Source organism: Hylobates moloch, unplaced genomic scaffold (assembly GCF_009828535.3).
Source record: "Hylobates moloch isolate HMO894 unplaced genomic scaffold, HMol_V3 SCAFFOLD_10, whole genome shotgun sequence".
In the NCBI taxonomy this organism is placed as follows: domain Eukaryota; kingdom Metazoa; phylum Chordata; class Mammalia; order Primates; family Hylobatidae; genus Hylobates; species Hylobates moloch.
The window spans coordinates 108,539,500-108,566,121 of NW_026652285.1; the positions used below are offsets into that span (position 1 = coordinate 108,539,500).

At 52.9% G+C, this 26,622-nt stretch overlaps 1 protein-coding gene across 13 annotated transcripts in view; it reads right to left on the bottom strand.

Moving 5' to 3' along the window:
- The window catches only part of SEC16A (SEC16 homolog A, endoplasmic reticulum export factor), a 43,229-nt gene that overhangs the window by 12,441 nt on the left and 4,166 nt on the right, over positions 1 to 26,622 (bottom strand). For 11 of the 13 annotated variants that reach the window (XM_058445108.1, XM_058445103.1, XM_058445107.1 and 8 more), the window contains exons 2-21: positions 21,624 to 25,262; positions 19,555 to 19,691; positions 15,989 to 16,086; positions 14,545 to 14,671; positions 13,854 to 14,052; positions 13,552 to 13,726; positions 12,010 to 12,152; positions 11,271 to 11,332; positions 11,055 to 11,193; positions 10,480 to 10,725; positions 8,763 to 8,860; positions 7,562 to 7,643; positions 7,268 to 7,385; positions 6,959 to 7,070; positions 6,649 to 6,754; positions 4,935 to 5,075; positions 3,537 to 3,650; positions 3,087 to 3,279; positions 1,564 to 1,782; positions 886 to 968 (exon numbers count right to left, since the gene is read on the bottom strand). In XM_058445108.1, coding sequence (XP_058301091.1) covers positions 886 to 968; positions 1,564 to 1,782; positions 3,087 to 3,279; positions 3,537 to 3,650; positions 4,935 to 5,075; positions 6,649 to 6,754; positions 6,959 to 7,070; positions 7,268 to 7,385; positions 7,562 to 7,643; positions 8,763 to 8,860; positions 10,480 to 10,725; positions 11,055 to 11,193; positions 11,271 to 11,332; positions 12,010 to 12,152; positions 13,552 to 13,726; positions 13,854 to 14,052; positions 14,545 to 14,671; positions 15,989 to 16,086; positions 19,555 to 19,691; positions 21,624 to 25,193 — 6,162 coding nt within the window. In that variant the 5' untranslated portion in view covers positions 25,194 to 25,262. Of the gene's footprint in view, positions 1 to 885; positions 969 to 1,563; positions 1,783 to 3,076; positions 3,280 to 3,536; positions 3,651 to 4,934; positions 5,076 to 6,648; positions 6,755 to 6,958; positions 7,071 to 7,267; positions 7,386 to 7,561; positions 7,644 to 8,762; positions 8,861 to 10,479; positions 10,726 to 11,054; positions 11,194 to 11,270; positions 11,333 to 12,009; positions 12,153 to 13,551; positions 13,727 to 13,853; positions 14,053 to 14,544; positions 14,672 to 15,988; positions 16,087 to 19,554; positions 19,692 to 21,623; positions 25,263 to 26,622 lie in introns of those variants that run through there. The other 2 variants (XM_058445110.1, XM_058445111.1) reach the window with 2 other exon arrangements.

Sequence of the window (26,622 nt, forward strand, 5' to 3'; positions counted from 1 at the left end):
ATCCCAGCACTTTGGGAGGCTGAGGCAGGCAGATCACTTGAGGTCAGGAGTTCGAGACCAGCCTGGCCAACATGGTGAAACCCCCGTCTCTACCAAAAAATACAAAAAATTAGCCACGCATGGTGGCACATGCCTGTAGTCCCAGCTACTTGGGAGGCTGAGGCTGGAGAATCACTTGAACCTGGGAGGCGGAGGTTGCAGTGGCCAAGATAGCGCCACTGCACTCCGGCCTAGGCGACAAAGCGAGACTATGTCTTAGGGAAAAAAAAAAAAAGGCCAGGCTTGGTGGCTCACACCTGTAATCCCAGCACTTTGGGAGGCTGAGGCGGGTAGATCATGAGGTCAGGAGTTTAAGACCAGCCTGGCCAACATGGTGAAACCCTGTCTCTACTAAAAATACAAAAACTAGCTGGGCATGGTGGCACACACCTGTAGTCCTAGCTACTTGGGAGGCTGAGGCAGAGAACTGCTTGAACCCAGGAGGTAGAGGTTGCAGTGAGTCGAGATTGCACCACTGCACTCAAGCCTGGGCGACAGAGCAAGACTCCGTCTCAAAAAAAAAAGAAAAAGAGATGTAGAAATCAGAGAAGGTGCCCATTTTGGAAGAATTAAAAATAAGGGGATTTCATGATATTTGGGTATTTCTTCTACTTAAAGTAACTGTTTTTACACTACTGAATTCTCTCTTCCCCATCTTTCCCTACCAGTGTTTTCACCAACTCTTCCTATTTTAAGGATGAAAGCTATTTAGAAGCACTTTCGCTTGAAGAAACAATTTCATAGTCCTCACTACCATCATCCTACTTACAACTCAACAAGGAGTCTGGGTGCCCACTCAATGAACTTTATGGAAAACAAATAGTTTAAGAAAATGTGACAAAGTACCAGGTCAGCAAATTTTCCATCAAAATTTTCTTCGCTTAGCTTGGAAAGTGAGTTTCCAACAGGCGCCTCCTGCGGCACTATCCCTGTCAATGGGAAAGAGAGCAACTATGATCTCAGTCACGAGAAGGCGGGACGTATGTGTGGCACACAGATCAACAGGCACACCACCTTCCCACCCAGCTACCGCCACACCAGCATGATCTGCAGAAACCAAGACCGAACATCTTCCCACATGTGTGCACACTCTTTTATTTTTAAAGCTAGGCCTATGTTTTGCTTTGTCCATATACACACATGTAGACACAGGCACAGACCAGGGACAAGATCCACCAAATCGAGTTCTAGACAGAAGTTCATGACCTGCCCCTGTGCATCTCACCAGGCGTTCAGGAGGGCCGTCTAAAGACAGACCCCAGGGGACCCATGGCCACCATGCCCTGCCCCAAATGGCCATTTAAGCTTCATAACAAAAAGCCAAGTTACAAAAGAACTGGCATTAACACTGCTACCGTAGTGAGACTCTGAACCCATCCAGTCTGTAACTTCCAGAATTTTTGGTCTACATTAAGACAAGTAATGTAAGTTGTTTCAAGCTCAAATAACTTCAGTCTCTTCCACCAGTCCCCACGAACACCACATGCTGCTTCTGCTCTCCAGACAGCATCTCTGCAGCCCCACCTGGGTCTGGGCTCCTGGCTTCCTGGAGCAAGTGTCTCCTTTCCTGCAGAGGTGGCACACCAGGCGGGAGGCCAGGCCCAGGGGGCTCTGGGAAGCCAAGTGCAGGCCCTGGGGTCACACAGCCAGAACCCGGCTCCAGCGGCCCCGGGGGCAGTGGCACTGGGAACATTGGCACCCTGGCAGGACTGGCCAATGGGCCGTCAGGAAGCGTCTGCGGAGCTGCATGGGAACAGTAGAGAAGAGGTCTGGGGTTACTGAGGGTAGCTTGAGTCACTGGAAGGAGCTGACACTCAACATGTTTATGACAAGTTATTTTGTACAGCCCCATTTCTTTTATAAGGGAGGTCCAACAGAGCAAAAAGCCCTGAAGCCACCACCCCACCCGAACCATCAGTGGTTTGGAGAAAAGCAGAATATTAGCTTCCTTTTCTAGGGGTGGGGGCAGGATGAACACTTATGCAGTCAGAGCACCACGTGGGCTCCAGGGCACGGCCCGGCCCAAACGCAAGCCCATGGCGGCTGCCTGGCACAGAGCTCTGCTAGACTCGAGTCTCCTCCTCCATGGCCAGTGGTCAAACAGGCCACTCACTCATTCATTCATTCATTCATTCATTCTTCCGACTCAACATAAAACCTGGGAGGGCTGCTGCCTACCAGCACCATGCTGGGCCCTGGATGCTTCAAGAACAAAAGAAATGCTGGGTCCTCATGGGGGTCGGGACAGATGAACTGAGCAAGAAGAGAAAGCGCTAAGGAGAGCAATCAACCAGGAAGTGGTAACGGTGTCTGAGGACGAAGCAGAGTGGACATCAGGCAGGGAGGGTGGGCAGTGGGCCCAAATCAGGAGTGTGGCTGGTCCACAGCGTAGGAGTGGACACGGCACCAGGGCAGGAGGGCTTAGGGCCAAGCCTTGGAGGGCCTGTGGCCACCGTGAGGACCTGGCTTGTCCTCAGGTGAGATGGAGAGCCTGGAGGGTCTGGGGAAGAGGCAGGAGGCAAGCAGGAAGGAGCCGTGCTCATCCAGGCATGCGGCCCTGCGTGCAGGCTGCGCTGGTGAGGTTCACTGACGAAGGAAGCCGAGAAGCGCGTGAGAGGAGGGGGCATCTGGACTTGACTCCCTGGAGCTCTGGGCTGGCCCTTCCTCCGACAGGGCCAACTGGGAGAAGCAGGCTACAGAGGGGCACAGCCGAGGGCGCTGCCCAGACACGGTGCAGCTGAGGCTCCCGGAGAAGCAAGCGGGGAGGCTGAGCAAGCAGCGGGCGCTCAGGGCAGTGTCGCCAGCACATGGGTATTTATGGACATGGAAAGCCACGAGCCTCCCCTCCATGGGCTCATCAGGGGAGGAAGCATGAAGGGAAGAGGGAGGAGACCGAGGAGCCCCACAACCACCGCGGTGGTGCGAGACAGTGCCTCCAACAGTCCACATCTGAAAGCAGTTCTCCAGGAGGCAAGGGCGCAGGCCACGGCTCAGTCCGCAGGAAGCCAGGGCATGTCCGAGGGCAGCAGCCGCGCACCTGGGCTCACCTGAGGGCAGCAGCCGCACGCTCGGGCTCGAGTGCTCAGGGCTCGGTGCAGGCACCGCCAGCAGCGGGTTGGCGATCCCCAGGGTCGCTGGCTGACTGAGTCCTGGCCCGTCCAACTGCTCCACCTCGGAGCTCGGCGTGCCGGGACACTGCTGCGGGAAGGCTCCGTCCTGATGCCATACTCCAGCCCCCTCCTGAGGGAGAACAAGACCCGCCCTGTGGAAGCCGCCTGTGGCTGCACTGCAGCACCGCCCGCCCACCACCACCGCGCTTGCTGTGTCCCTACTTCAGGACAGGAGGCACTCAACGCCCTTTCTGGGGAATTAGGGAATTCTCCCAGGCACGCATTTGCAGTTATACTGTCTTTAGATACATACTTTCAGTGCAGAAATGACAGGGACAGAAGCCACCTTGCCAGACGCCTCTGTGCCACCCCAAGCCAAGGCTGTACCTTAATCTGCTGCTCCACCTGCTGCAGGTGAACCAGCCACATGGGTGCGGCCAAGGACTCCTCTTCCGGCTTCTCTTTCAGCTGGGGATCGAAGAGTCGTAACTGGGAAGCCATCTAGACACAGGCAAAAATCAGAGGCCCCTGTCACCACTGGGTGATGGCAAGTGAGCCGTCTTCAAAATGCCCGGGCAATGCAGCTTCAGTGTTCACTGGTGATAAAGTTTAATAAGCCGCATACATGTTTCTAGTATGTGCTTAGGTGGCACCTAGCACACGGGACGCTGGGTGACTGGGAAGTTGCTGTAGACAACCTCTTGGCCCACGGGCACTGGGTTGGCGGCGCTGGGCACCCCCCTGGGAACAGGCCTGGCCCGAGACTACCACCTGACCATGTGGACCCGACTCAGCAAAAGCTGGACCCCCCCCCCCGGGGAATGTCTGCATGCTTTCGTCGGGAATTTGGGGGATGCAGAGCAGGGCAGAGCGGGGCAGAACACAAGTTTGGCCCTGTGTTCATAACCACTAAGGTGGGAGATGAACACCTAAGGACTCATGAATGACTCTCTGAACTTTGAAATGGGTCTAAAAATGTCCCTAATACATTTTTTGGGTATCCCACGAGCACGTTCTCACAAATGGAACTATTGACAAGAGGTGAAGATCCTGGTGCAACACAGGCACCTCCCATACTCTCTGTCAGTCACGCCGCCTCCGTTTTACAGGGGAAGAAACTGAGGCCTGCAGCAGTACAGCCAAGACTCAAGCAAAGGCTGCTGGAGTCTGGACACTTAAGCTATCAACCACCAGACTAAACTGCCTCAAAATAAGAATATCCTGGCCAGGCACGGTGGCTCATGCCTGTAATCCCAGCACTTTGGGAGGCTAAGGCAGATGCATGCATCACTTGAGGTCAGGAGTTCGAGACCAGCCTGGCCAACATGGTGAAACCCCATCTCTACTAAAAATACAAAAAATTGGCCAAGCGTGGTGGCAGGCGCCTGTAATCCCAGCTACTTGGGAGGCTGAGGCAAGAGCATCGCTTGAATCTGGGAGGCGGAGGTTGCGGTGAGCTGAGATCGCACCACACTGCACTCCAGCCTGGGTGACAGAGTGATACTCCGTCTCAATAAAAAAAGAGTATCCTACAGACAGTTCCTTCTGATTGTGAAACTTGCTGCCAAGGCTCTGTGCTGGCACACGGTGCCTGAGAGTCCCCAGGCAAAGACGCAAAACACGAAGCCATTCAAAGATCTTCATCCGCCCAAGAGGCAGGTTCCAAGCGCCTACCACAATGCGCGTCTGAACCATCACCAACAACCCCCTTGCCCAGGGGCTCTGGCAAGCCCTCCTTCCCTGCAGTCAGCACAGCATCCTGAGGACAGGCGCCAGGGGCAGCACCTGCACAAGCTGGCTGATCAACACCGGGGAGTACAGGTGTGGCTGTGTCAGGATGCTCTTCGCGATGGCCTCACAGTAGTGGAAGGCTTGCGTGGCCAGCCCCATTTCCGCCAGGCGGCAGGAGTAGATGAACTTAAACACCTGAAACGACAGAAGCCTTGCTGCCCCGTGGCTCCCCCGCGTCTGAGCATCGCCGATGGACAAAGCCTTGCACTGCCCTGAGGCTCCCCTGCATCCGAGCATCGCCCTGTGAGCTGTGAACTCTTCTGGACACTTCACTCATCATTGTCTCCCACCCACCACGCCCGCTGACCACAGTTCTAGTCCCTGTTTCCCGAGGGATTTCAAGAGCAAAGTGAACGACTAAGCTGGTAAGTAACTCATTCTGCTTTCCCCCCAGCCCCTTTCATGGGACCACTTGGCTCTCACGGTCACAACGCCCCATGAGCGCGTTACTGAGACCACTGCCTTCTGTGCAGCTCGAGCTGCTCCACAGACATTCTCTAGATACTTCATTCTTTTTTTTTTTTTTTTTTTGACAAGGTCTCACTTTGTCACCCAGTCTGGAGTGCAGTGGCACAATCACAGCTCACTGCAGCCTCAATCTCCTGGGCTCAAGCAATCCTCCCACCTCAGCCTCCGAGTGGCTGAGAACACAGGTGCATGCTGCCACGCCTGGCTAATTTTTCTATTTTTTTTTTTTTTTTTTTTTTGGTAGAGACAGGGTGTCATTATGTTGCCCAGGCTGGTCTCTAATTCCTGAACTCAGGTAATCCACCCACCTTGGCCTCCTAAAGTGCTGGGATTACAGGCATGAGCTACCATGCCCAGCCTCTCTATATATATGTTTTATATACACCACCCCCATACTGCATCAGAGAATACCTCCCTCAAATATTAAAAATAGCTCATACGGCCGGGCGTGGTGGCTCATGCCTGTAATCTCAGCACTTTGGGAGGCCGAGGCGGGCAGATCATGAGGTCAGGAGATCAAGACCATCCTGGCTAACACGGTGAAACCTCGTCTCTACTAAAAATACAAAAAGTTAGCCGGGCGTGGTGGCGGGCACCTGTAGTCCCAGCTACTCGGGAGGCTGAGGAAGGAGAATGGCGTGAACCTGGAAGGCAGAGCTTGCAGTGAGCGGAGATCGTGCCACTGCACTCCAGTCTGGGTGACAGAGCGAGACTCTGTGTCAAAAAAAAAAAGCTGATACAGGCCGGGTGCGGTGGCTCACGCCTGTAATCCCAACACTTTGGGTGGCTGAGAGAGGATGACTGCTTGAGCCCAGGAGTTTAGGATCAGTCTGGGCAACACAGTTTTTTTCTACAAAAAAATAAAAAAAATTACTGCAGCCTAGTAGTGCTGCCTGTAGTCCCAGCTACTCTGGAGGCTGAGGTGAATCACTTGAGCCTGGGAGTGATCAAAACATTGCACTCCAGCCTGGGCAACAGAGTGAGATCCTATCTCCTTAAAAAAAAAAAAAAAAAAAAAAAAGCTCATGAAAATAATTGAAATCAAATGCAAATGGAAAGCCTCAATTCAATGTGATCTTGTTTCTTAGTATTTTAGATCAAATGTCTTCTCAAGATCCTTCCCCAAAAAACTCACATCATTTTTTTCCATAACAATTCAAAAAATCTAAGTAGCCAAAAGCTCGTTAGCACTGAGTGCCTGCCCACCCACGACAGCTGCAGGCTGGCAGCACCTGCTTACCTGGAAACTAGGCAGGGGGCAGGTTTGGGCACCCAGGGACTGGGCGTACTCATAGGCTTCCGTCCTCTGGATTGCTTCGTTGGTTGCGAACTTTAAGAATGGCAAACTGTAGAGGAAGTGAATTATTTTGATTTGGAAAAAATGGCCAATTATTGGCATAGTCAACCTTGGAGCAAATCATCCAGAAGTGTGTCCCACCACATGACAAATAAAGACATGATTCTGGCCATTTCTGAATTAACTAAAGGAGAAGGATTTTGTTTTACTTTTAAAGGAAAACTTACAAGACTACACTGACTTGATTCTTTACCTGTGATTTGATCCAATTAAGACAAGCTTTGTAGTTTTCTTCGTATAAACACCAAATCCAACCTGGGCCATAAGGTAGCAAAAGTGTGCCGCATCTAAGAGGCCCTTTGAAGCTGGGGAGAATCGACAAAGAGGCGGAGTCTCAGTGATTGGGAATGCTTGCAGAAGTCAAGGATGCGCACAGAAGGCACCAGAGATGTGAGCTGGACCGAGAAGGCTGGGTTCTTGTGATTTCTGCCAACGCCACAGACAACTGGGCCTTCGGCGCTCCATCCGCGACGCCTGATGCCCATCTCCACGCCTGACCTACCCAGAGTGTCGCCCATGGTAGCCATCGTCCTGGACTCGACGTCCATGTTGTTGTTCAAGTTGGACAAGACCATGGCGAGGTGCGGCCTCCAATCTCCCCATTTCTCGTCTCCACAGCACTAACGTGAGGAAAAACAAAATGAAGCCTCATCCCCGGAAACCAGCGCCATTTCAATTCCACACAGCTGGGCTCACCAGCATGAGGAGGCACCTCACGGCCTGTGACAGCATCACCTACGAGCAAACTCCATACAGGCAGTGGAGCCTGTGCGAGCCACCAGGCAGTGTCACTCACCGTGGATGCAGCAGGCATCCGCCCGGACATGAGCTGGTAGACTGTCTGCAGAGGGTCGTTGATTGGGAGGCTGTTGGCAAACCTAGGCAGACATAAACACAGAAAGATCCCATGCTGGCTCAGCTAAAAGAAAAAAGCCGGCCAGACATGATGGCTCACGCCTGTAATCCCAGCACTATGGGAGGCTGAAGTGGGTGGATCACCTGAGGTCAGAAGTTAGAGACTAACATGGAGAACCCCCATCTCTACTAAAAATACAAAAATCAGCCGGGTGTGGTGGCACGCACCTGTAATCCCAGCTACTCAGGAGACTGAGGCAGGAGAATCACTTGAACCCAGGAGGCAGAGGTTGCAGTGAGCTGGGATCGTGCCACTGCACTCTAGCCTGGGCGACAGAGCAAGACTCCGTCTCAAAAAAATAAATAAATAAAATAGTAATAAAATAAATTTTTTAAAAAATCAGCCCTCAGCCCTCTGATGTAATGATTAGACTTATGTTTCACCTAGGCAAAGTACACACATCTCAATATTGTATTTTATTTTTCTTTCTTCTCTCAATATTAAAAAAAAAAAAGCTGTAAAAGATAAGGCCAGGTATGGTGGCTCACGCCTGTAATCCCAGCACTTTCAGAAGGCCAAGGCAGGCAGATCCCTTGAGGCTAGGAGTTTGAGACCAGCCTGGCCAACATGGCAAAACACCCACCTCTACTAAAAATACAAAAAATTAGCTGGGTATGGTGGTGGGTACCTGTGGTCTCAACTACTTGGGAGGCCAAGGCGTGAGGATCACTTGAACCTGGGAGGCAGGGGTTGCAGTGAGCCAAGATCGCGCCCCTGCACTCCAGCCTGGGCAACACAGCAAAACTCAAAATTTAAAAAAAGCTATAAAAGATGAAGATTAAGGAATTCACTGAGATTTTATATGAAGTATTAAAAACCATGCAGTTAATTAAAAACTTTTTAAGCTCTCCGCAACATGACCCAAGGAAGCCTCGAGGCCAAGGAAGCGCGAGTTCGTGTGGGAGCACAGCACAGTCAAGTGAGATCCGCCTGCCACCTGCTGCCTGCCCCCAGGGTGTGGATACCGCGTGCTACAAGGAACCAGCCCTGCCGCCTGCCGCCTGCCACCAGAGTGTGGACGCCACGTGCTGCAGGGATCCAGCAGGGCTCGCCACTGGACCAGGCCACTGCGGGACTGTACCTGGTCATGACTCGGGCGTGTGTCCGGCTGTCCATCTTACTTGCAAGTAGCAGAGCGTGACCCCACAGGCCGTTCTTCATCGCAGACTCCAAAGCATCCTGCGAAAGGCATTTCAGGGACCTTGGTGGGTTATCGGTGGCCTCACATGAGATGAGTCAAGACAGGCGACAGGCCATGTGTCCTCACGCAGCAGCAGATACACAAACAACCCAAAGGCCTCAAAAACACACTTATTCACCATTTGGAGATTAAAGACACGTAGCATTTCATTATTTTCCTGAGTTTCAAAGTCCCTGTGGTAGTGGGTATTTGTAGATATTTGCTGCTTTTGTCCATTTTCAGCATAAAACACAAGCATGCTAATCACAAAAAGGGCTAACCACGCAGCGCTGCCCACTATGCTGCCCCGTCCACTGGGAAACACGCTCGAGTCAACTCCCCAGTTCTAACAGGAGGCCTCCGCGAATATCCTGTCAACACGGACAGTGGCTCCAGTAAGGCAGCCTCCCCTTTCACCAAAATCATCCAGGGCATAATTTAGAACTTCTGGCTGGGAGGCAAAAATGTTACAGTAGAGGAAGATGTTAATAAAAGCTAACAGGTTACATGACTTCAATCAGTTATAAAACATCCATAATAGACTCATACTGATCAGGCCGGGCGCGGTGGCTCATGCCTGTAATCCCAGCACTTTGGGAGGCCAAGGCGGGTGGATTGCTTGAGCCCAGGAATTCGAGACCAGCCTGGCAACATGGTGAAACCCCGTCTCTACAAAAAAAAAAAAAAAAGTTAGCCAGGCGTGGTGGCGTTCAGCTTGTAGTCCCAGCTACTCAGGAGGCTGAGATGGGAGGATCACTTGAACCCAGGAGGTCGAGGCCACATTAAGCCATGATCACGACATTGCACTCCAGCCTGGGCAAGAGTGAGACCCTGTCTCAACAAAAATTAAAAATAAAAAAATAAAAATACTGGTCAAATATGCCCTTTCTGAGTTTATCATGATATAAAAGGACAGAAAACTCTCAGCCTATCCAATGTCTCTGCTGTTCAGGGCCACACATGCCTGTGAGACTGCCTCTCTCCTGCTTAGCACATCCAAAGCAAACATCACGCACCCTAGACAGCCCCTCCTGTGCACATACTGTCCCTGCTGCAGTCACTATGGACCCCCCAACCCCACTGTCCCAGAGCAGGCTCCTGTCTCAGGCCCCCTGCCTGCCCCGGTCCCCACGCTGCTGTGGCCCCAGTCACTGGACGCTACACGCACTGGCTGCTCTCCTGCCCGTGGCCTTTCCATGCACTGCGCCTCTGACAGGCTCGGTGTGCCCTCCCAACTCCCAATGACTTCTGGGTTGTGGACTCGAGCTTGAGTTTGTAAGAATGCCACAACTTGTGTCATGCACGTTTCATCTGAGATTTGGCACACACAGCAGGGGCACGACCCGTGCTCAACATGTGCATTTATCAAACGACTGAAAATTCAATCTGCAGGTCTCCAACACTGCAAACAGTTAGAAGGAAACCAACATTAACACCTCCAGAAGGATGGCATACAAGAGTCAGGTACTGTTCAGGAAACAGCAAGACCCAAAGCCCCACACCGCAGCGCAGATGCTCCCAAGAGGGGGCCGCATCCCTCCCCGAAGCCTGCATCCCCGCACCAGGCCCGACCCAGTGGACATGTGCAGGCGCCAGGTGCCATGATGAGGAGGCGCACCTTCTTACGGCCATACAGCAACAGCTCCCTGAACCTCTCGGTCTCTTTCTCGAGCGAGCTGGTGGCAGCCGTCGGACCACCAGTGAGGAAAGAGAGCTGGGCCTCACCAGACTCCTCCTCTTCCACCTGCTCCACTGCCTCATTCGTGAAATCAATCAGGTTTGCTTCATTGGGTGACTTCCCAGGAAGCCACACTGTTCTGTGGTCTCGTAACAGAAGCTCCGCGATGTCAGTCCCTACCACGGTCTGTTTGGGTCAACAGGAACAGGAAGGAGAACAATGGCTCTCAGGTGAGGACGCGTCAGACCACCACAGGCACAAAGCCCCACCCTGGACACAGCCAGACCCACAACTACCCGAAAGGCTAGCAAGGCTGGGCTGAAACCTCATCCCATCCCAACCGTACGTTCCCTCTCCCTCCCCACCCAGCCACTACAGTGTGCTTCCTAGGGAGCCCTCAAGGTTCCCATAGCTGGGCGTGAGGATCCCGCCCTGCTCCTTCAGGAGGCTGAGCATTCCCAAGACGAAATGAAGACCAGCAAGAAGAAACACTCTAGAAGTAGAAAGAAACATACCCCATTTTGTCTGCATAAGAGAACAATAAAATTCCAAAGAAGACTTGCAGACTCTTTGTCAATTAAGTTTTCATTCTGCAAACATTTCATAGCTTTGTTCTGTGCAAAATTAATGACATCCACTTTATGGGTGTCGTCTCTGCAGAAAGAACACACAGTGAGCAGTGATGTCTGCAAGGTCGGGCTCCCAAAGAAATGCCTCAACAAGGAACATACTTGGCCAGGGGTCCTGGGAACGCCCGCATCTCCTCCTGCTCAGACGTGTGCTGCAGCAAGGCCTACAAGGAGAGGGCCGTGGGTCAGTGGCAGCCAGTGCACAGCCACCCCGCTGGCAGGCCGGCCAACCCAGGCACAGATGCTGCCCGTGAGAGGAGAGGATGGCATGGCCCACCCGCCCTGCCCCACAGCGGGTGAAGGCTCTGTCGAGGCTGTTACATGGAACATGGCCTGCGTGGACCACAGCCATGATTTCAAACTTTTTAAGCAGTGAAATCCATTTTTTCCCCCCAAATCCTGAGGCAGAACCCGAATACATGTGACAGAAGCCTGCAGAAGCTGCAGGAAGAGGCGCACGCCAGCCCCCGTCACCTTGGCAGTGCCGGGCACATCCACCCCACCCGCCCCCCTCACCTCGGCAGCACCGGGCCCACCCACTGCATCTATCATTGAAAAGCACCAATAAAGCAAACATCCCCAAAACGAGGGCAGAAAATGCATATACAATCAAACCACATCGAACACCCAAGGCAGACGCTTACAATACTGACTTCTAGGAGGAAAAAAGATATGATCAAATAGAAGAAAAACCCTACAAATTGAAAATTCACAGGAATAAGTATTTTCCAAGGACGTATGTCCAGAGACAAGGTCTGACAATTGAAGATGACAAACTGCAAAGCACAGAGTTCCCTGGGGCAGCAGAGCAGTGACGCCACGCTTCCGCGTGTGCCATTACCTCCATGCTGTGGACCTCCACCAAGGCCGGCTGTCCTTCTGAAGGCAGATTGGGAATCACTTTGATAAGCTGACCGCCAGGGCCAAACCTGGCACAGACATGAGGCACTGAAAATTTTTCAGGAGAAGTTGGTCTTGATGAAACTGCATTTAAAATAAATTGAAAAACAAACAATCAGCTTGTCACTGTTTGATGCTTCTGAGCCTAGACTTTCAATGTGCCCACACAGCTGAAGTCACAGGTTAGATTTATCATGACAAACTTCCAACTCAAAAGTCAGTAATTGTTTAATACCATACTTAAAAGTAGAACTTAAGCATATGTCAGGAAAAGAAAAACGTCTGAACCATTAAGCATGAAAGCTATTCCCTTGTACACCGAGAAAGCTCCCGCAACACCCTCATGAGCCATCCTGAGGCTCCTTCGGCAGCGCGTGCTCCTCCCAGGCCTGGCCATTCCCAAGCTCTCTCACTTTCACAAAATCAAATTCAGACTGTGATGACCACACAGCACCCAGAAAAAATGACAGCAAAACACCTCAAGCAAAAAAGAAAATAAGGACCCAGGCATAGTGGTGCATGCCTGTAATCCCAGCACTTTGAAAGGATCCAAGGCAGGAGGGCCACCTGAACCCAGGAGACAGAGACCATGACCGCACCACTGCACTCCAGCCTGGGTGACAGAGCGAGACTCTGTCTCTTAAAAAAAAAGAAACGAAAAAATGTTAACTGAAACAATACTTTAAGAAAGTAAGGCTGGGTGCAGTGACTCACACCTGTAATCCAAGCATTTTGGGAGACCGAGGAGGATGGATCACTTGAGGTCAGGAGTTTGAGACCAGCCTGGCCAACATGGCAAAACCCCATCTCTACTAAAAATACAAAAATTAGCTGTGCATGGTGGCAAACACCTGTAATCTCAACTACTCAGGAGGCTGAGGCAGGAGAATCGTTTGAACCTCAGATGCAGAAGTTGCGGTGAACCGAGATCACGTCACTGCACTCCAGCCTGGGAGACAGAGTGAGACTCCATCTCAAAAAAAAAAAAAAAAAAAAAAAAAACTCAGCCTACTGTTAAATTCTGTAACTTTATATCTTTATGTATATTTCTGCAATTTGCCAAGAAAAAGCATTTGAGCATCCTGGAAGGGAACTTCTGACTGACACGCGGGACAACTGCAGGAGCGGAGTCTCCAAGGGGAATGAGCAGCTCCCTCCTGCAAGCCTGCTGAGCCACGGGGTCTGAGATGGGGATGTGACCAGGGGCTGCCCAGAGCCTGGATATGAGCTGTCCTCAGAGTCACGCTTTAAAACGCATGTCGGGGCAGGCAGGGCAGCTCTCAGGCCTTAAACCAAACTGCAATCGAAGAGACAGCATCGGCCCGTCCTCACACGCTCTGCCTCTTGGAAGGACGGATTGGGTCAGAGCCAGGCCAGGACATCACAGTTCCAATCCCAGCCCTGACTCCCGTGTTCAGATGCTGGGCTGGGTGGCCGCCCCAGTGGGGTTAGCCGGTATCCCTCTGTCCTGCTGAGCACACACCTTGCTCCATGGCAGGCCAGACAGTGTCTGCAGGGTAGCCATACTCTGGGAAGCCGGGGCCACTGCTGAAATTGCTGCGGTAGGTGCCGTAGGCGAAATCGCCGTGAAAGGAGCCTGGAGGAAGCAGGGCCTCGTAGGAACCGGCAGCCACATTGTGGCTTCTGTAAATCTGACTCTTAGAAAACAAAGCAAACGGGCAAAATCAATTCCCCAGGCACAGCAGTAAAACTTTAGGTACACTGCAAACAGGATGGTGGTTCTAAACACAACTGTCCGCGTGTCTGTGAGGCGCCGCCGCGCACCTGGTGTGAGTGGGAGCTGAGGCTGCTGCGGCGGCTGGCCAGGCTGTGTGCGCTGTGCAGGCTCCGCGCCGAGTGCTCGCTGTGGACGCTGCGCCGGTCCACCTCTTCCCCATAAGGGTCTCTGTGCGGATCGGGGTCATCATCAAAACTCCCCGTGAAGCGAGGATCGTACCTCCAGTTGTTGTCACGTTTCTCGGGCCTAGAGGAAGCCGGGGGACAGAGGCAGAGGAATGGGAGTGCAGGAGGTCCCGTCCCCATGTGCCACGCAGCTGCCCAGGAGCCGAGACCGAGACCCCTGGGGCCGAGCCACAACACACCACACCCAACAGTCAGGGCCCTCTGACGTGCAACTTTAGAGAAGTACTGCAAATGCGTCTCCAGTGTGGTCACTTCTCTGGGCTGCAGGGTGCGACTGGTAAGAAGGGACGACGAGAAAGAGTGAGCCCACTCTCCCAGGTGCTCCCAGAGGTGCTGAACAGTCCTCTTGCTGAGGCCAGTTCTCCTGTAACAGTCCAAGCTGGGAACCCTGGGAGGGTCTGCTCCCTCCTTCCTTTCAGACAGGGACCAAAACATCAGGCAGATGCTCACCCAAACTACCACAGCTCTGTTAAAACCCAGACATGAGGGCAGAGAAGCACTAGCGCGCCCTGGCTGCCCCCAGCCTCTGCCCCCACAGGGGTGCTCCACCAACCTGTCCCCGTAGGCAGAGTGCTCTCTCCTGTACGCGTCATACTCTGCATCACACCAATACCTCCGGTCATAGGTGCGGGGGTCCCTGACTCTAGCACTGTAGTGGTAACGATCCCAGTGACCTGGATCTGTGAGCAAGGAATTAACGATTAATACCGTAACATGCAAAAGAAGAAATGCCTCAGATATCACTAAGGAAGCGATACCACCCCAGGACTTCATGTTCCAAGGACTCCTCGAGAAACCCAGCTTCTCTCCTGGAAACCAGCACGACACCAGGAAGCCATGACATCTGGAGGGCCCTAGCTACCTAAAGGCAACTGGCTGATTTTTCTCTCAATACAAGTGTTTTAGATTAAAAGGAAAAAATATTTTTAGAAAAGGTGCTAAAAGATTTAAGGTCCTTTTTCTTTTTTTAAAACAGAGATAGGGTATTACTGTGTTTCGCAGGCTGTTCTTGAACTCCTGGGCTCAAGTGCTTCTCCCACACCTCGGCCTCCCTAAGTGCTGGGATCACAGGTGTGAGCCACTGCGCCCAGCCAGTTCTCTTTCACGGCTGCTGCTTTTGACTAGTTAATCCCCTAACTGTAAATTTTACTACTATTTCTTCTCCTTAATGTGACTCTTAAGGTTTTCAAAAATAATCTCAATATTAAAAGGTTACTTTAAAAGGGCTGTAAATAAACTGGATATACCATTTTCAGCAAGTGTTTTTAGCAAGTATTAAGAAAAAGTTCTTAAAAGGTCTTTTATCATCTTTTCTAAAGATGTCTTTTTTAAATTTATATTTAAAACAGGTGCAAATATCAAAGAGGATACTTGATATTTGTCAAGGGGATTCAGGGCCCAGAGCACAAGAGGCCACAGCCAGGGCAGGAGTGACCGGAGGAGGCTCTTCCCGGGGACATGGCCACTGTGCCGCACACACTGCATGGAGGGCAGACGTGGCTGCAGCTGGATGCCGCCAGGGAGCACCCAGGTCGCTGCCCGGTGGGCGTGGCCCATATCCACACCACCCCAGGCAGCGGCTGCCAGCCTCCTGCGGTCAGGAGTGTGGGAAACACGGCTGGTGTGACCGAGGAGATGGTTTTTCATTTCACTTCCTTTTCATCTGTTTATGTTTACGAAGGCACATGTGGACACAGCAGCTCTCAAACTGCTGGTTATGCTCTGCTAGAGAATCAGAGAAATCTGCCAATATGACAAAGATGCATTCACACTAAGATTAAGATGTAATTTAGTAATGAAAAATAGCAATATAATTATTTCCAAATACAAAGTATTTTCAACTATTTTGGCTCTTGGGCAAAAACATAAAGAGATTAATAAAAGGGGACATTTCCTGGAAGTCACCAGCAGGTGCTGGCTGGCCAGGGCTGCATGTCATCAGAGTCTTTTGCACAAGGCACCTGCTAAGGCCAGCTGCTTGGAGTTCCTTGACATACCTCCATAATCGTACTGGCTGGAGTAATAACTTGCATAGTAATCGCTCTGACTGCTCCATCCACTTTTGGAACTATAGTATCCTTCAGGATACCCTTGCCTGAAAAAACACACAGTGCTGTTAAAAAACAAATTAGCTATTTCTTAAAGTGTGACATCAGCCAATATAAATAATTCCCAAAGCAATGGGCATTCATCAAAGCACTTTGGTTGTACAAAAATTCCAGTTAGAAGATTCAAAACAGTAGCAAGGCTGAGATTGTGGAATTTCCCACCATACGGCTAATTTAAATTCATCTTGGTAAAATAACTAAGAGTCGTTCGGCTAAAAAGAACTGACCCTTTTTGTGTTCTCATTGCTGTAGCCTATAAAAGTCAATGCTAAAATAGGTCCTAGAATTTTTGATATTATGCTCAGTAGAGGACAAAATGGACTGAGCTTTTTTTTTTTTTTCTTGGGACAGGTCTCACTCTGTCGCATAGGCTGGAGTGCAGTGACATGATCTCAGCTCAACACAACCTCCACCTCCCAGGCTCAAGCAATCCTCCCACCTCAGCTTCTGAGTAGCTGGGACTACAGGCACGCGCCACCACAGCCGGCTAATTTTTTATATTTTTCATAGACATGGGGTTTCACCATGTTGCCCAGGCTGGTCTCGAACACCTGGGGTCAAGCGATCCACCCACCTCAGCCTCCTAAAGTGCTGGGATTGCAGGAGTGACCCACAGTGCCCGGTCTCACTGAGCCATTCAAACCAACCTAAAATGCCAGTTTCACAGCCTCGACCCCAGACCGCTGGCTGTTGGTGCTCCCTGCACGCGCGCAGGGTACCCCCGTCAGAGCCCGTGTGTGTGCTCCTGGAGCGGGACTCTAACTGCCCCGCCTCCCCCTCAGGTCTCCTGGAACCGACGTGGTGTCAGATTCCTACACGTGCCCCAGAAAGGCTGGTTTTGTAGACCAAGCCATGATCCTGACTCTCACTACAGGAAAAGCACAAGTTAGTACAATGATCAAGTATCAGACCTTCTGGTACCTTCAAGATTCTTGAAAGGCCAGCCTGGTAAACACAGTGAGACCCTATCTCCATAAAACAGTAAAAAAATTAGCCAGGCATGGTGGCATACACCTGTAGTCCCAGCTACGCAGGAGGCTGAGGCAGGAGGATGGCTTGAGCCCAGCAGGTTTTAAGGCTACAGTGAGCTATGACGGCACCACTGCACTCCAGCCTGGCTAAAAGGGTGAGACCTAAAAAGACTCTTGAAAGGATGTAAGAGCATTTTATAGTTTTCATACAATATTTAATTTTTAAAACGTGACCCTTCCCACGCCCCTTCAGGAGACATCATGGGAGCCGCACACACACCGCTGAGGTTGGCTGCTCGGTCGGTGCAGCACCTCTGCATGAGACGGGGCCCACTTGTCCCCCTACATCCAACTGCTCAGCCACAGTAACGAGCCCTGCTGACCGACAGCCTGAGTGGCCACTCTAGGGTCTATTACATTCACATGGGCCACAGTAGGTTCTGGAGAAATTATCTGACTTGGGGTTTCCAAGAAGCCGCCATGTCCTCAGCCAACCTCTCCAACCCCAGTCATTCATCAGGAGCAACACAGTCTCAAAAACAACAAGGCTGAGACAGGCAGTGCCTGCGGGGATCTGACCACACCAGGCCCAGAGAGGTGAGTCCATGCCACGCACAAGCGCGGAGGTTGAACACACGCGTGAGACGTGTGCTCCCCAACCAAAGCGGGGGAAGGAGCAGAGAGGATTCCCCAGAGCCCGTGCAAGCCAGGGCTGAAGGCAGCCGCAGGATCCGAACACCGGAAGGAAGAGTAAGCCTGCGGATCTGGTGACAAAGCCACTCCTGTGGTGACCTGACCCCGCCTCTGGTGAGAGGCCTTCTCCGTATCATGAGCCACCACTGGCCTCTCAGAATCGGTTCCTAGGTGAGCCTGGCAGGGCGGCCAGCAGAAGGAAAACGGAACAGTGAGAATCCTCCCTGGCTGTCTCTCCTCCGTGTTCTCGCCTCTCAGGACCTCTAGGAAACACCTGTCCGCTCACCCTCACCCGGACCTGGAAGGCTTTGCATCGGAATATGATCTTAACGTCAAACCCCGCTTCCCAGGTGACCGAGTGACACACAATAGCTCAAACCTTGGGAATTTTCTCACAATTACAGCCTCCAGAGAGGTGAAGCCTCACAGTGCCGCCTGCTTCACAAAGCACCTCCAACATCCAGCTGCACACCGCCCAGTGCATGCCCTTGGAGCCGAGTACACCAGGGCCAGCTGCGTGGGCAGAGGTTTACAGACAGAGCCTTTGTCTTTAGATAAGCTCCTAAAAACCTCTAAGAATAAGCATGAGGAACCTTTCAAAAACAAGTGCAGGTACAAAGTCTTCATTAATGACTAGCTTTTTCTCTATTACCAAGTTTAAGAAGCAACATCCCCTTGCAGGGAGCCTCCACCTGTGAGACAGTCTCTCCTCAGATCTGACAAGGAGCAAGTGCAGCTAAGGCCCTGGAAGGTGCAGCCTAGCGCAGTGGCCAGGACCACGCCCACCCCTCGCAGGGCTCTGCGCACCTCCCTGAGTGGAGCTGAAAATCAACAACAGCCTCCTCTGCTCTAGGGCCCAGGAGGACTCTGACCTGGCTTAAAGGCCTGCTCAGCTGAAGGCACAGTGCCACAGGTCTTTCCAAACCCCTCTTCTGTAATGGCAAACAGAGGCATGGCTGGCCTTCAAGCAGAGGAGGCAACGTCAAGGAGAAACATAGGCTGGCCGGGCACAGTGGCTAATGCCTGTAATCCCAGCACTTCGGGAGACCAGGGCAGGAGGATCCCTTGAGGCCAGGAGTTCGAGACCAGCCTGGCCAACATAGTGAGACCCTCGTCTCTACAAAAAAAAAATGAACAAAATTAGCTGGGTTTGATGGGGCATGTCTGTAGTCCCAGCTCCTCGGGAGGCTGAAGCGGGAAGACTGCTTGGGCTCAGGAGGTCAAGGCTGCAGTGAGCCAAGATGGCACCATTGCACACCAGCTTGGACAACATAGTGAGACCTGCCTTAAAAGAAGAAAAAACGAAGAGGAAACACAGGCTTTCAAGCCCTGCTTTCTGTAGCCAGCCTGACAGGTCTAAGAATTAAGTCACCTCTGTGACCAGTCCTCCCAGGCCTCCGGAGACCGGTGAAAAGCTGCCGTGTCTCTGGGGAGCCTGAACACCCCATTAGCAAATGGCCGGACCAACAGACGTGCCCCGGCCAGAGAGGCTCACAGACAAGTCAGAGGCTGCTTCTCTGCAGCCCTGAGCAGGGTCTGGCCCCAGTAGAGGTGGGGCCAAATGCTAACTGACCAGCACAGCTAATGACCACCCGGGGCAGTGTTTAATTTCATTTAAAAACACACCCTACAATTTGTCCATACCAAGAAAATGTAAACATATGTTAGATAAGTTTGTATAGTTCTTCAGAAATACAGAACTTTTCGAGTCACTAAGTTATCCCCATAGCAAGGAACACAGACATGGGTCTGAGTATGACAGAGAGGCAGCCAGGGTGGTCGTGGCCGCACCTGGGAGGTGGCCGTTCCGAGGAGTGGCTTGCTCGGGAGCTGGGCCGCTCGGGCTCGGGGTAGCGGTAGTTCTCGGCGTAAGCAGACGCAGCACTGTCATAGGGCCTGTATCGAGGCTCGTAGAGGCCGTAGACATCCTGTGGGAGGAAGCATTTGGGCAGGATTAGATACCAATCAAGAGCAAGCTCGTCCAACAGCCAGCCTGAGCTGGAAACATCGCAGAGGGCGGGCAGCATTAGATACCGACCAAGAGCAAGCTCGTCCAACAACCAGCCTGGGCTGGAAACATCGCAGATGGCTGCTCTCCAGCAGGACTGAGCGTGGCCCTTCCCTCATACACAACCACACAGACCTCCAAAGCACAGCCACACCCACAGGCAGCGGGGTGTCCTAAGACCCACAGTCCTGGCCCTGTTCAGGAGACCCCTGGATGGATCCAGGGCACCAGCATGTCAGCAGACAACCCCAGGGGGCTGTGGCGACTTCTGGAAGGGGCTGTTAGGTTTCTGCTTCCTGGTAAGTCCAGTGTGGAGATGCCATGATTTGAACAACCCCTTCGTCCCGCTTCAGATGCCACCTCAGTTAAGTCAGAGAACCAGGGTCCCAGTGAACAGAGCCACAGCCAGGAGCAGCCTCTAAAAGCGGAATGTGCTTTATTCTCAGGAGCCTTCAGCCCCATCACCAACCAATTCGTGGCCACAGATCTGTCCCCAAGGGGGCCCATGTGGACACATGAGGATCTGAAGACGTGCAGTGCCCTGGGCACACGCCAGAATTCATGCTTAAGGGTCTCAAAGCCTCAAGGCCTCGACGCTGCCACTGCCTGGCAGGCAACGTGAAATCACAGCAAAACCGACTCATCCTTGGCCACCCGGACACCACAGCAAGACGCACGGCAAGAGGAGTGCACTCCTGCGGAGGGAGGTGGCTCGCAGCAGGAGGATGGGACAAAGGACCCAAAGTGAGGCCACGGCTTCCCGTCGCTCTGCACTGGCCCTAGCCCAGGGCTCCCAGCAGAGCTGAATGTCCTTGTATGGAAATAACAAGTGCCTGGGCTCCTTCTGGAACCTACACAGGTCTGAGGGGTCACCTGGTCACATGCACACAAACCGTGATGCTCGAGGCCCATGGGGGAGGCCCAGCCCCATTCCCCGGGCAGTGCCCAGCCAGCCATGGCAGGCTTGCTCCTCGGGACGGACCCCTTTCTGACTGCAAGGCCTTCCTGTGTGGCCCCAAGTCTGGTTCCAACTGGCCTTACATACCGCAAGACCTTGGTTTTCCAACTCCCTATCACACAACCCTTCTACCTGGGGTGACACTGAATCGGTGAACCCAATCGGCGTATGTTGAACTGGGTTAGAGGCTAGGAAAAGCAGATAATGATCAAATGTGTACACAGACACTTTTCGAACGACTGCAGGATTACACGGAACCTAACTCAAATGTCACTCATGAGCTGGTGTCTCTGTGAAAAGAGGCACAGAAGAATCTTCTGCACGAGCACAGCCGGTCCCCGAGCCGCTGCCCGCACCATGTGCTGAGAGTAGCTCGCGGGACTCCGCCTCGCTTAGCTGGTGTGTGTGGCTCATGCTCCAAAACTGACTATTTTCTCTCCATGTTTTTATTCTCCAGGAGGCATTTAAAGGACTATGGTTATGCCCAATGCTTCTGACATAAGCTTCCAGAGGCTAGCCCAGCTTCCCAAGGCATGCAACACAGAACTTTTCTGCAGACAGCCAGCAGGAGCAGGGGTGACAGGAAATGGAGGGCTCTTTTTGTCACATAAGCTGGGGAGGCTGGTTCAAATCCTAAGCAGGTATTATAAGCAATTCAAGATGCTAACGCGTGGTGTGAACTAAGGGTGGCCTGTGCTTGGGAGAGTAGGTTCTGGAGCTAGGAGCCCTGTCCTCAAGAAGCGTTACTGGAATACTGTTCTCACACCTGCGGGACTGTGGGTGACCTCGGAACCAAGCAAACAAACACTACTAAGGAATACACCGTGAGTGAAAGAGACTCAACTGGTCAAAGCAAGGAGAGAAAAGTGGGTTACACATGCGACTCGACTCTACCTGGTAATAAAGGGAGGCTGCGCCAGGCTCCGGTGGGTACGGCGAGGGGTACTGAGGCTGGTAGGCATCGTACAGAGACCGGTAGTAGTAGTAGGCGGCCAGGTCCTGAGGTGGTGGGCCAGGGGCAAGTGCAGGCACTGGCTGTGGCCACGGCTGCTCTGACGGCACAGCTGCCTGGCCGGAGCCAGTGGACACCAGCGACACGCTAGAAGACTGAGGAGGCCGAGGCGGCAGCTGCTGACCCACGTCGACAGGAACCAGACTTGCCGGTGGCTGTGCTGAGTTCTGGGCCTGTCCCTGTGCTGGCAGACTTTCTGGATTTGACAGCTCTGAAAACGTGGCTTTGGGTAGTTGTGGGGGAGAAGCCTGTTGCTGGGGCGGCACCAGCCCCTGCTGGGCTCTTTCGAGGCCAGGCTGGCCCTGGGCGTCTTTCGTGACCTGCTGATAAAAACGGTCAAGGTTAGGCGCCCCAGGCCCAGGTTGTCTGGGATGACTGGCAACAGTTTGCTGAGAAGCGAGGCTGTCAGACTGGGACAGGCTGTACACGCTTACAGGATTTTCCAAAGTCCTGCTTAAGGTAAAGTCTAGGGCTCCGTAAGTGTCTTCCTGATGACTGGAATGGTTTGCCTTATTACCATCAGGCACCAGGGTGCCGTGTGCAGGTGGAACTAACACCACACTTGTGCTTCCAGCAGGGCTATTAGCAAATCCGGGAAGAGCACTTCCTGCCTTACGATCCTTTTGACTTTCTGGAACCAAGTTCTCTGGAACTGGCTGGGATGGTGGTTGAACCAGCAAATTAGCAGGCTGATTAGAAACCATTTCGGAAGCACCAGAACCTTGTAGAAAATTACTTTGGGCAACACTGCTAGACAGAGACAAGCTAAGGACAGAGCTGGTTGGAATCCCGGACAAAGAAGTGTTCTCTCCAGAATCACCACCGAGAGCCCAACTGCTGACTGCAGGTCTATCCCCCACCAAAGCCTCTCTCCAGGACTGATTCTTCTCATTAGAGTTCGATAAGGACACAGGAAAGTTAATGGGCTGAGCCAGATTATAGCTGTGATCAGGCTGGGCAATCAAGACTGGCGGATTCTGCAGAGACTCAGTGGGCGGTGAGGATAATAAACTTGCATAACCGGAACTCGCCTGGGACTGAAGGGCCTCCTCCTCTCCCATTTTGGGAGGATTCTCAAGGTTCTCAGAAGCACCAATGCCACCTCGGCTCTGCACAGGGGCCGCCGAGCTTGGTGTCCGTGACTGCTGCCTGGACATCGCCTCTTCTGGAGGCTGAACAACTTCAGGTGGCTGAGGTTTTGCAGACACATAAAGCGCCGGGGCTGCAGGGGCCAGAAGGACGTTGCCTCCAAAATCTGGCAGCTCACTTTGCGCCCACAGAGTCGTTGCTGGGCTCTCACACTTCACGGGCCCCTGGGCCCTGGCTGACGGCCTCTTCTCGGGTGCTGGATACACAGTATCCAAGGGCGGCGCCCCTGCGTGCGGAAGCACGTGCGCAGCTTCCGTGGTGGAGTTAAGAGGCAGGGGACACACCTGGGGGGCACAGAGGGTCTCCATGTTGTCTGGCGGCTGCTCCAGGTTGCCAGGGGAAGCATCGGGCAGGGCGGCAGCCGGTCTGCACTGCTTCTGGCGGGCACAGGTCTCCCTTACTTCACCAACCAAGTTGGCGCGATCTGCCTCAAATGGTTTTACCCCAACCAAGTGGGATTTTACCGGTTCAAAGGAACTATTTGCACTTGTCTGAAATATTCCTGTAGGTTTCGGGGGGCTCGGGGTTGAGGGCTGGGACACGCTGCCACGGTAATTCTGGCTCACAGTGGTCTCGTCTGTTTCACCTCCTACAGGAGAAGAATCGATTTGCTTAAAAAAACTACCTGAAGCTTCATCCTCAGGTTTTCCAACTTCTTGCTGAATGAATGTGCCAACCAGCTCCTTGGGCCTGGCTGAGCCTGAGAGCCTTCCGTGGCTTCTGCTGCTATAGCTGGATGACATGCTGTCAGGGTGCACTGTGTGCAGTGTGGTATCAGGGGCTCCGGCATGGCACACAGCACCATGCCTGGGCACAGCTGGCCCAGGAAGGGGCCCATATCTGAACTGGTCACTCGGGGAGGAAGGGTCCAAATTGAGGGGCTCACTCGGCAGAACTTCTTGATTCTGAACAAATTCTAAGTTCTCAACATTCTCATACTGCGAGCCGCTGGCATCCGGCACCCCTGTGCTCGCTGCGTCACCCCACACATCACCAGCAGCCTCATTGCTGGGGCCTGGGAGAAGGGCCTGGCAGAGGCTACCTGCCCCCATGTGTGCAGGTGCGGGCGGACGGCCTAGCCCAGGGCTGGAGCAGAAATCATCAAAGTCGGCTTGACCAGATAAGCCCGCTTTTTCAGATGAGAGATTCTCCTCATTTTCTGTCTCTCCCCCTTGGAAAAACATCGCCAGAGCTCCTGAGGCTCCCGAGTCTGCTTCCAGCGGGGCACAGCCAGCCCCGGCCCCGGCCCCCAGCGGGTGGTGCGTACGGTTTTCTGGGCTATCTCCCTGGGCGAGGGGGTTCACAAGAGCAGAGGTGGGCCGGTGCTCCTTCTTCACTCCTGGATTCTGCCTGAGCTCTGGGCTTGCCCAGTGATTCACGATTCTGGGATTTTGCCTGAATGTATTTTCAGGATCAAAGTTATTGGCCAGGTGGCTTCCACTTTGCAAGTGGCCCACCTCGTCTCTTCTGTCACTGGGCAAGGCTGCTGGGGGAGCCACCAGAGGGCTGTGTTGCTCATGACCAGGGCCCTGATGTAGGATGGACGGGGTGGGGAAATGAGGAACGCTGGTGGCACAGGGCACCCCGCTGGGAACAGGTCCTTCAGGGCAGGGTGAATGATGTTGCCCCGAGGGCTGTGGGCCTCCCTGCACTGGCCCCCACTGTCCTGGCATCTGCAGACGAGGCTGAGGGAGGGAAGGGGACGCTGCTGGGGTGACCACACCGTCAGGCGGGTTTTGCCTGCTCAGGGGTCGGTCGAGCCCAGGCATGTTCCCATGAGGATGGCCCCCATGAGACGTTTCAGGATCCACTCCTGGAATGTAGTGAGGCAGATATGGCAGAGTCTGAACTTCAGGCTCTGAACTGGGACCGACCTCTGCACTCCTGTTCATCTCAGGCCCAGGAGGTGCTGAAGGTGTCAACGGACCAGAAAACGGACTGGCATCTGCTCTGGGCTGTGTCAGAGGTCCAGGCAGGGGCTCACAGGGTCCCTGAGAGCTATCTCTGGCATGTGTGTGAGGCATAAGCAAACCAGGGTGCTGAGCAAACCCTGCGGGGGCTGGGCCTTGCAAGCCAGGTGGACTGCTTCTGGACGAACTGCCTGGTGGTGTACTCTGGAGCACCTGTCTACTAAAAGCAAATGGATCCGTGACCGGCTGTAACGGGCAGGTCGTCGGAGCCACTGCTACATTATTATTAGCCCGTCTCCTGTAAGGGCTGCTAGCCCAGAACACGCTCCGAGGACTCCCGGCTGGAGGCGGCCCAGCCACGCCAGACGGGACCGCCTGGGGCGGCGGCTGCATGACTGAACTCTTGCACAAGTCAATGCTGCTTACAGAAGGAAGCAGGATACAGCTTTTCCTTAATTGGAGCTGGAAAAGAAAAAGAGAAAATCAGCATAAAGTCCATATATTCAAAGTCCTAGCTGCAATCAGGAAAACTAAGGAAAAAGAGAAACATTGAACATGATTTTGGCCGGGCGCGGTGGCTCACGCCTGTAATCCCGGCACTTTGGGAGGCCGAGGCGGGCGGATCACGAGGTCAGGAGATCGAGACCATCCTGGCTAACACAGTGAAACCCCGTCTCTACTAAAAATACAAAAAATTAGCCGGGCGTGGTTGCAGGTGCCTGTAGTCCCAGCTACTCGGGAGGCTGAGGTGGGAGAATGGCCTGAACCCGGGAGGCGGAGCTTGCAGTGAGCCAAGATCGCGCCATTGCACTCCAGCCTGGGTGACAGAGCGACATTCTGTCTCAAAAAAAAAAAAAAAAAAAAGAACATGATTTTATGTCACTTAAATCCTGAGGACTCTCTCTCCCCTACACCCCACCCCAGCAGAGAACACCTGTCCCTGAGGAGCTGCTCTGGGGGGCAGTGGACAGAGTGAGAGCCCTGGATGGCCTGGCTGCGAGCTGATGGAGTACGTCTAGATGGTCACTCCCTCCTCTGGGATCCTCTACTTACAGGGTCCATTGCTGCTGCGGACCTGCGCCTGCGCCACAACAACAGAGACAGTGCGGAACCTGACCACTGGTGTGAGATGCCACCAGACTCACAGATACTCAAGGTTTTCCTGTAAACCATCCCTAGATCCAGGAAGAGCCAACTCTTCTATTAAGAAAGAAAAACTGGCCAGATGTGGTGGCTTACGCCTGTACTCCCAACACTTTAAGAGGCCAAGACGGGAGGACTACTTGAGCCCAGGAATTCGAGGCCAGCCTGATCAACAATGGGATCTCATTTCTACAAAAAATACAAAAATCAGCCAGGCGTGGTGGTGCACACCTGTAGTCCCAACTACTCAGGAGGCTGAGGTAGGAGGATTGCATGAGGCTGGGAAGTCGAGGCTGTCGTGAGCTATGACAGCACCACTGCCCTTCAGCCTGGGTGACACAGTGAGTCCCTAGCTCAAAAAAAAAAAAAAAAAAGAAAAACTTTATATCATACTTTCCATACATGTTAATTTTAAATTTCAAAAGGGATACAAAAGTTTAAAATTCATTCTTCCATTTTCTTTGATGAAAGAGCATTACGTAGTTATAAAAGCTGCAAAATAGGCTGAGTGCAGTGGCTCATGCCTGTAATCCCAGCACTTTGGGAGGTCAAGGTGGAAGGACTGCCAGAGCCCAGGAGGTCGAGACCAGCCTGGGCAACATAGCAAGACCTTGTCTCTACAAAAGAAGAAAGTTAGTCAAACATGGTGGCACACACCTGTAGTCCCAGGGACTCAGGG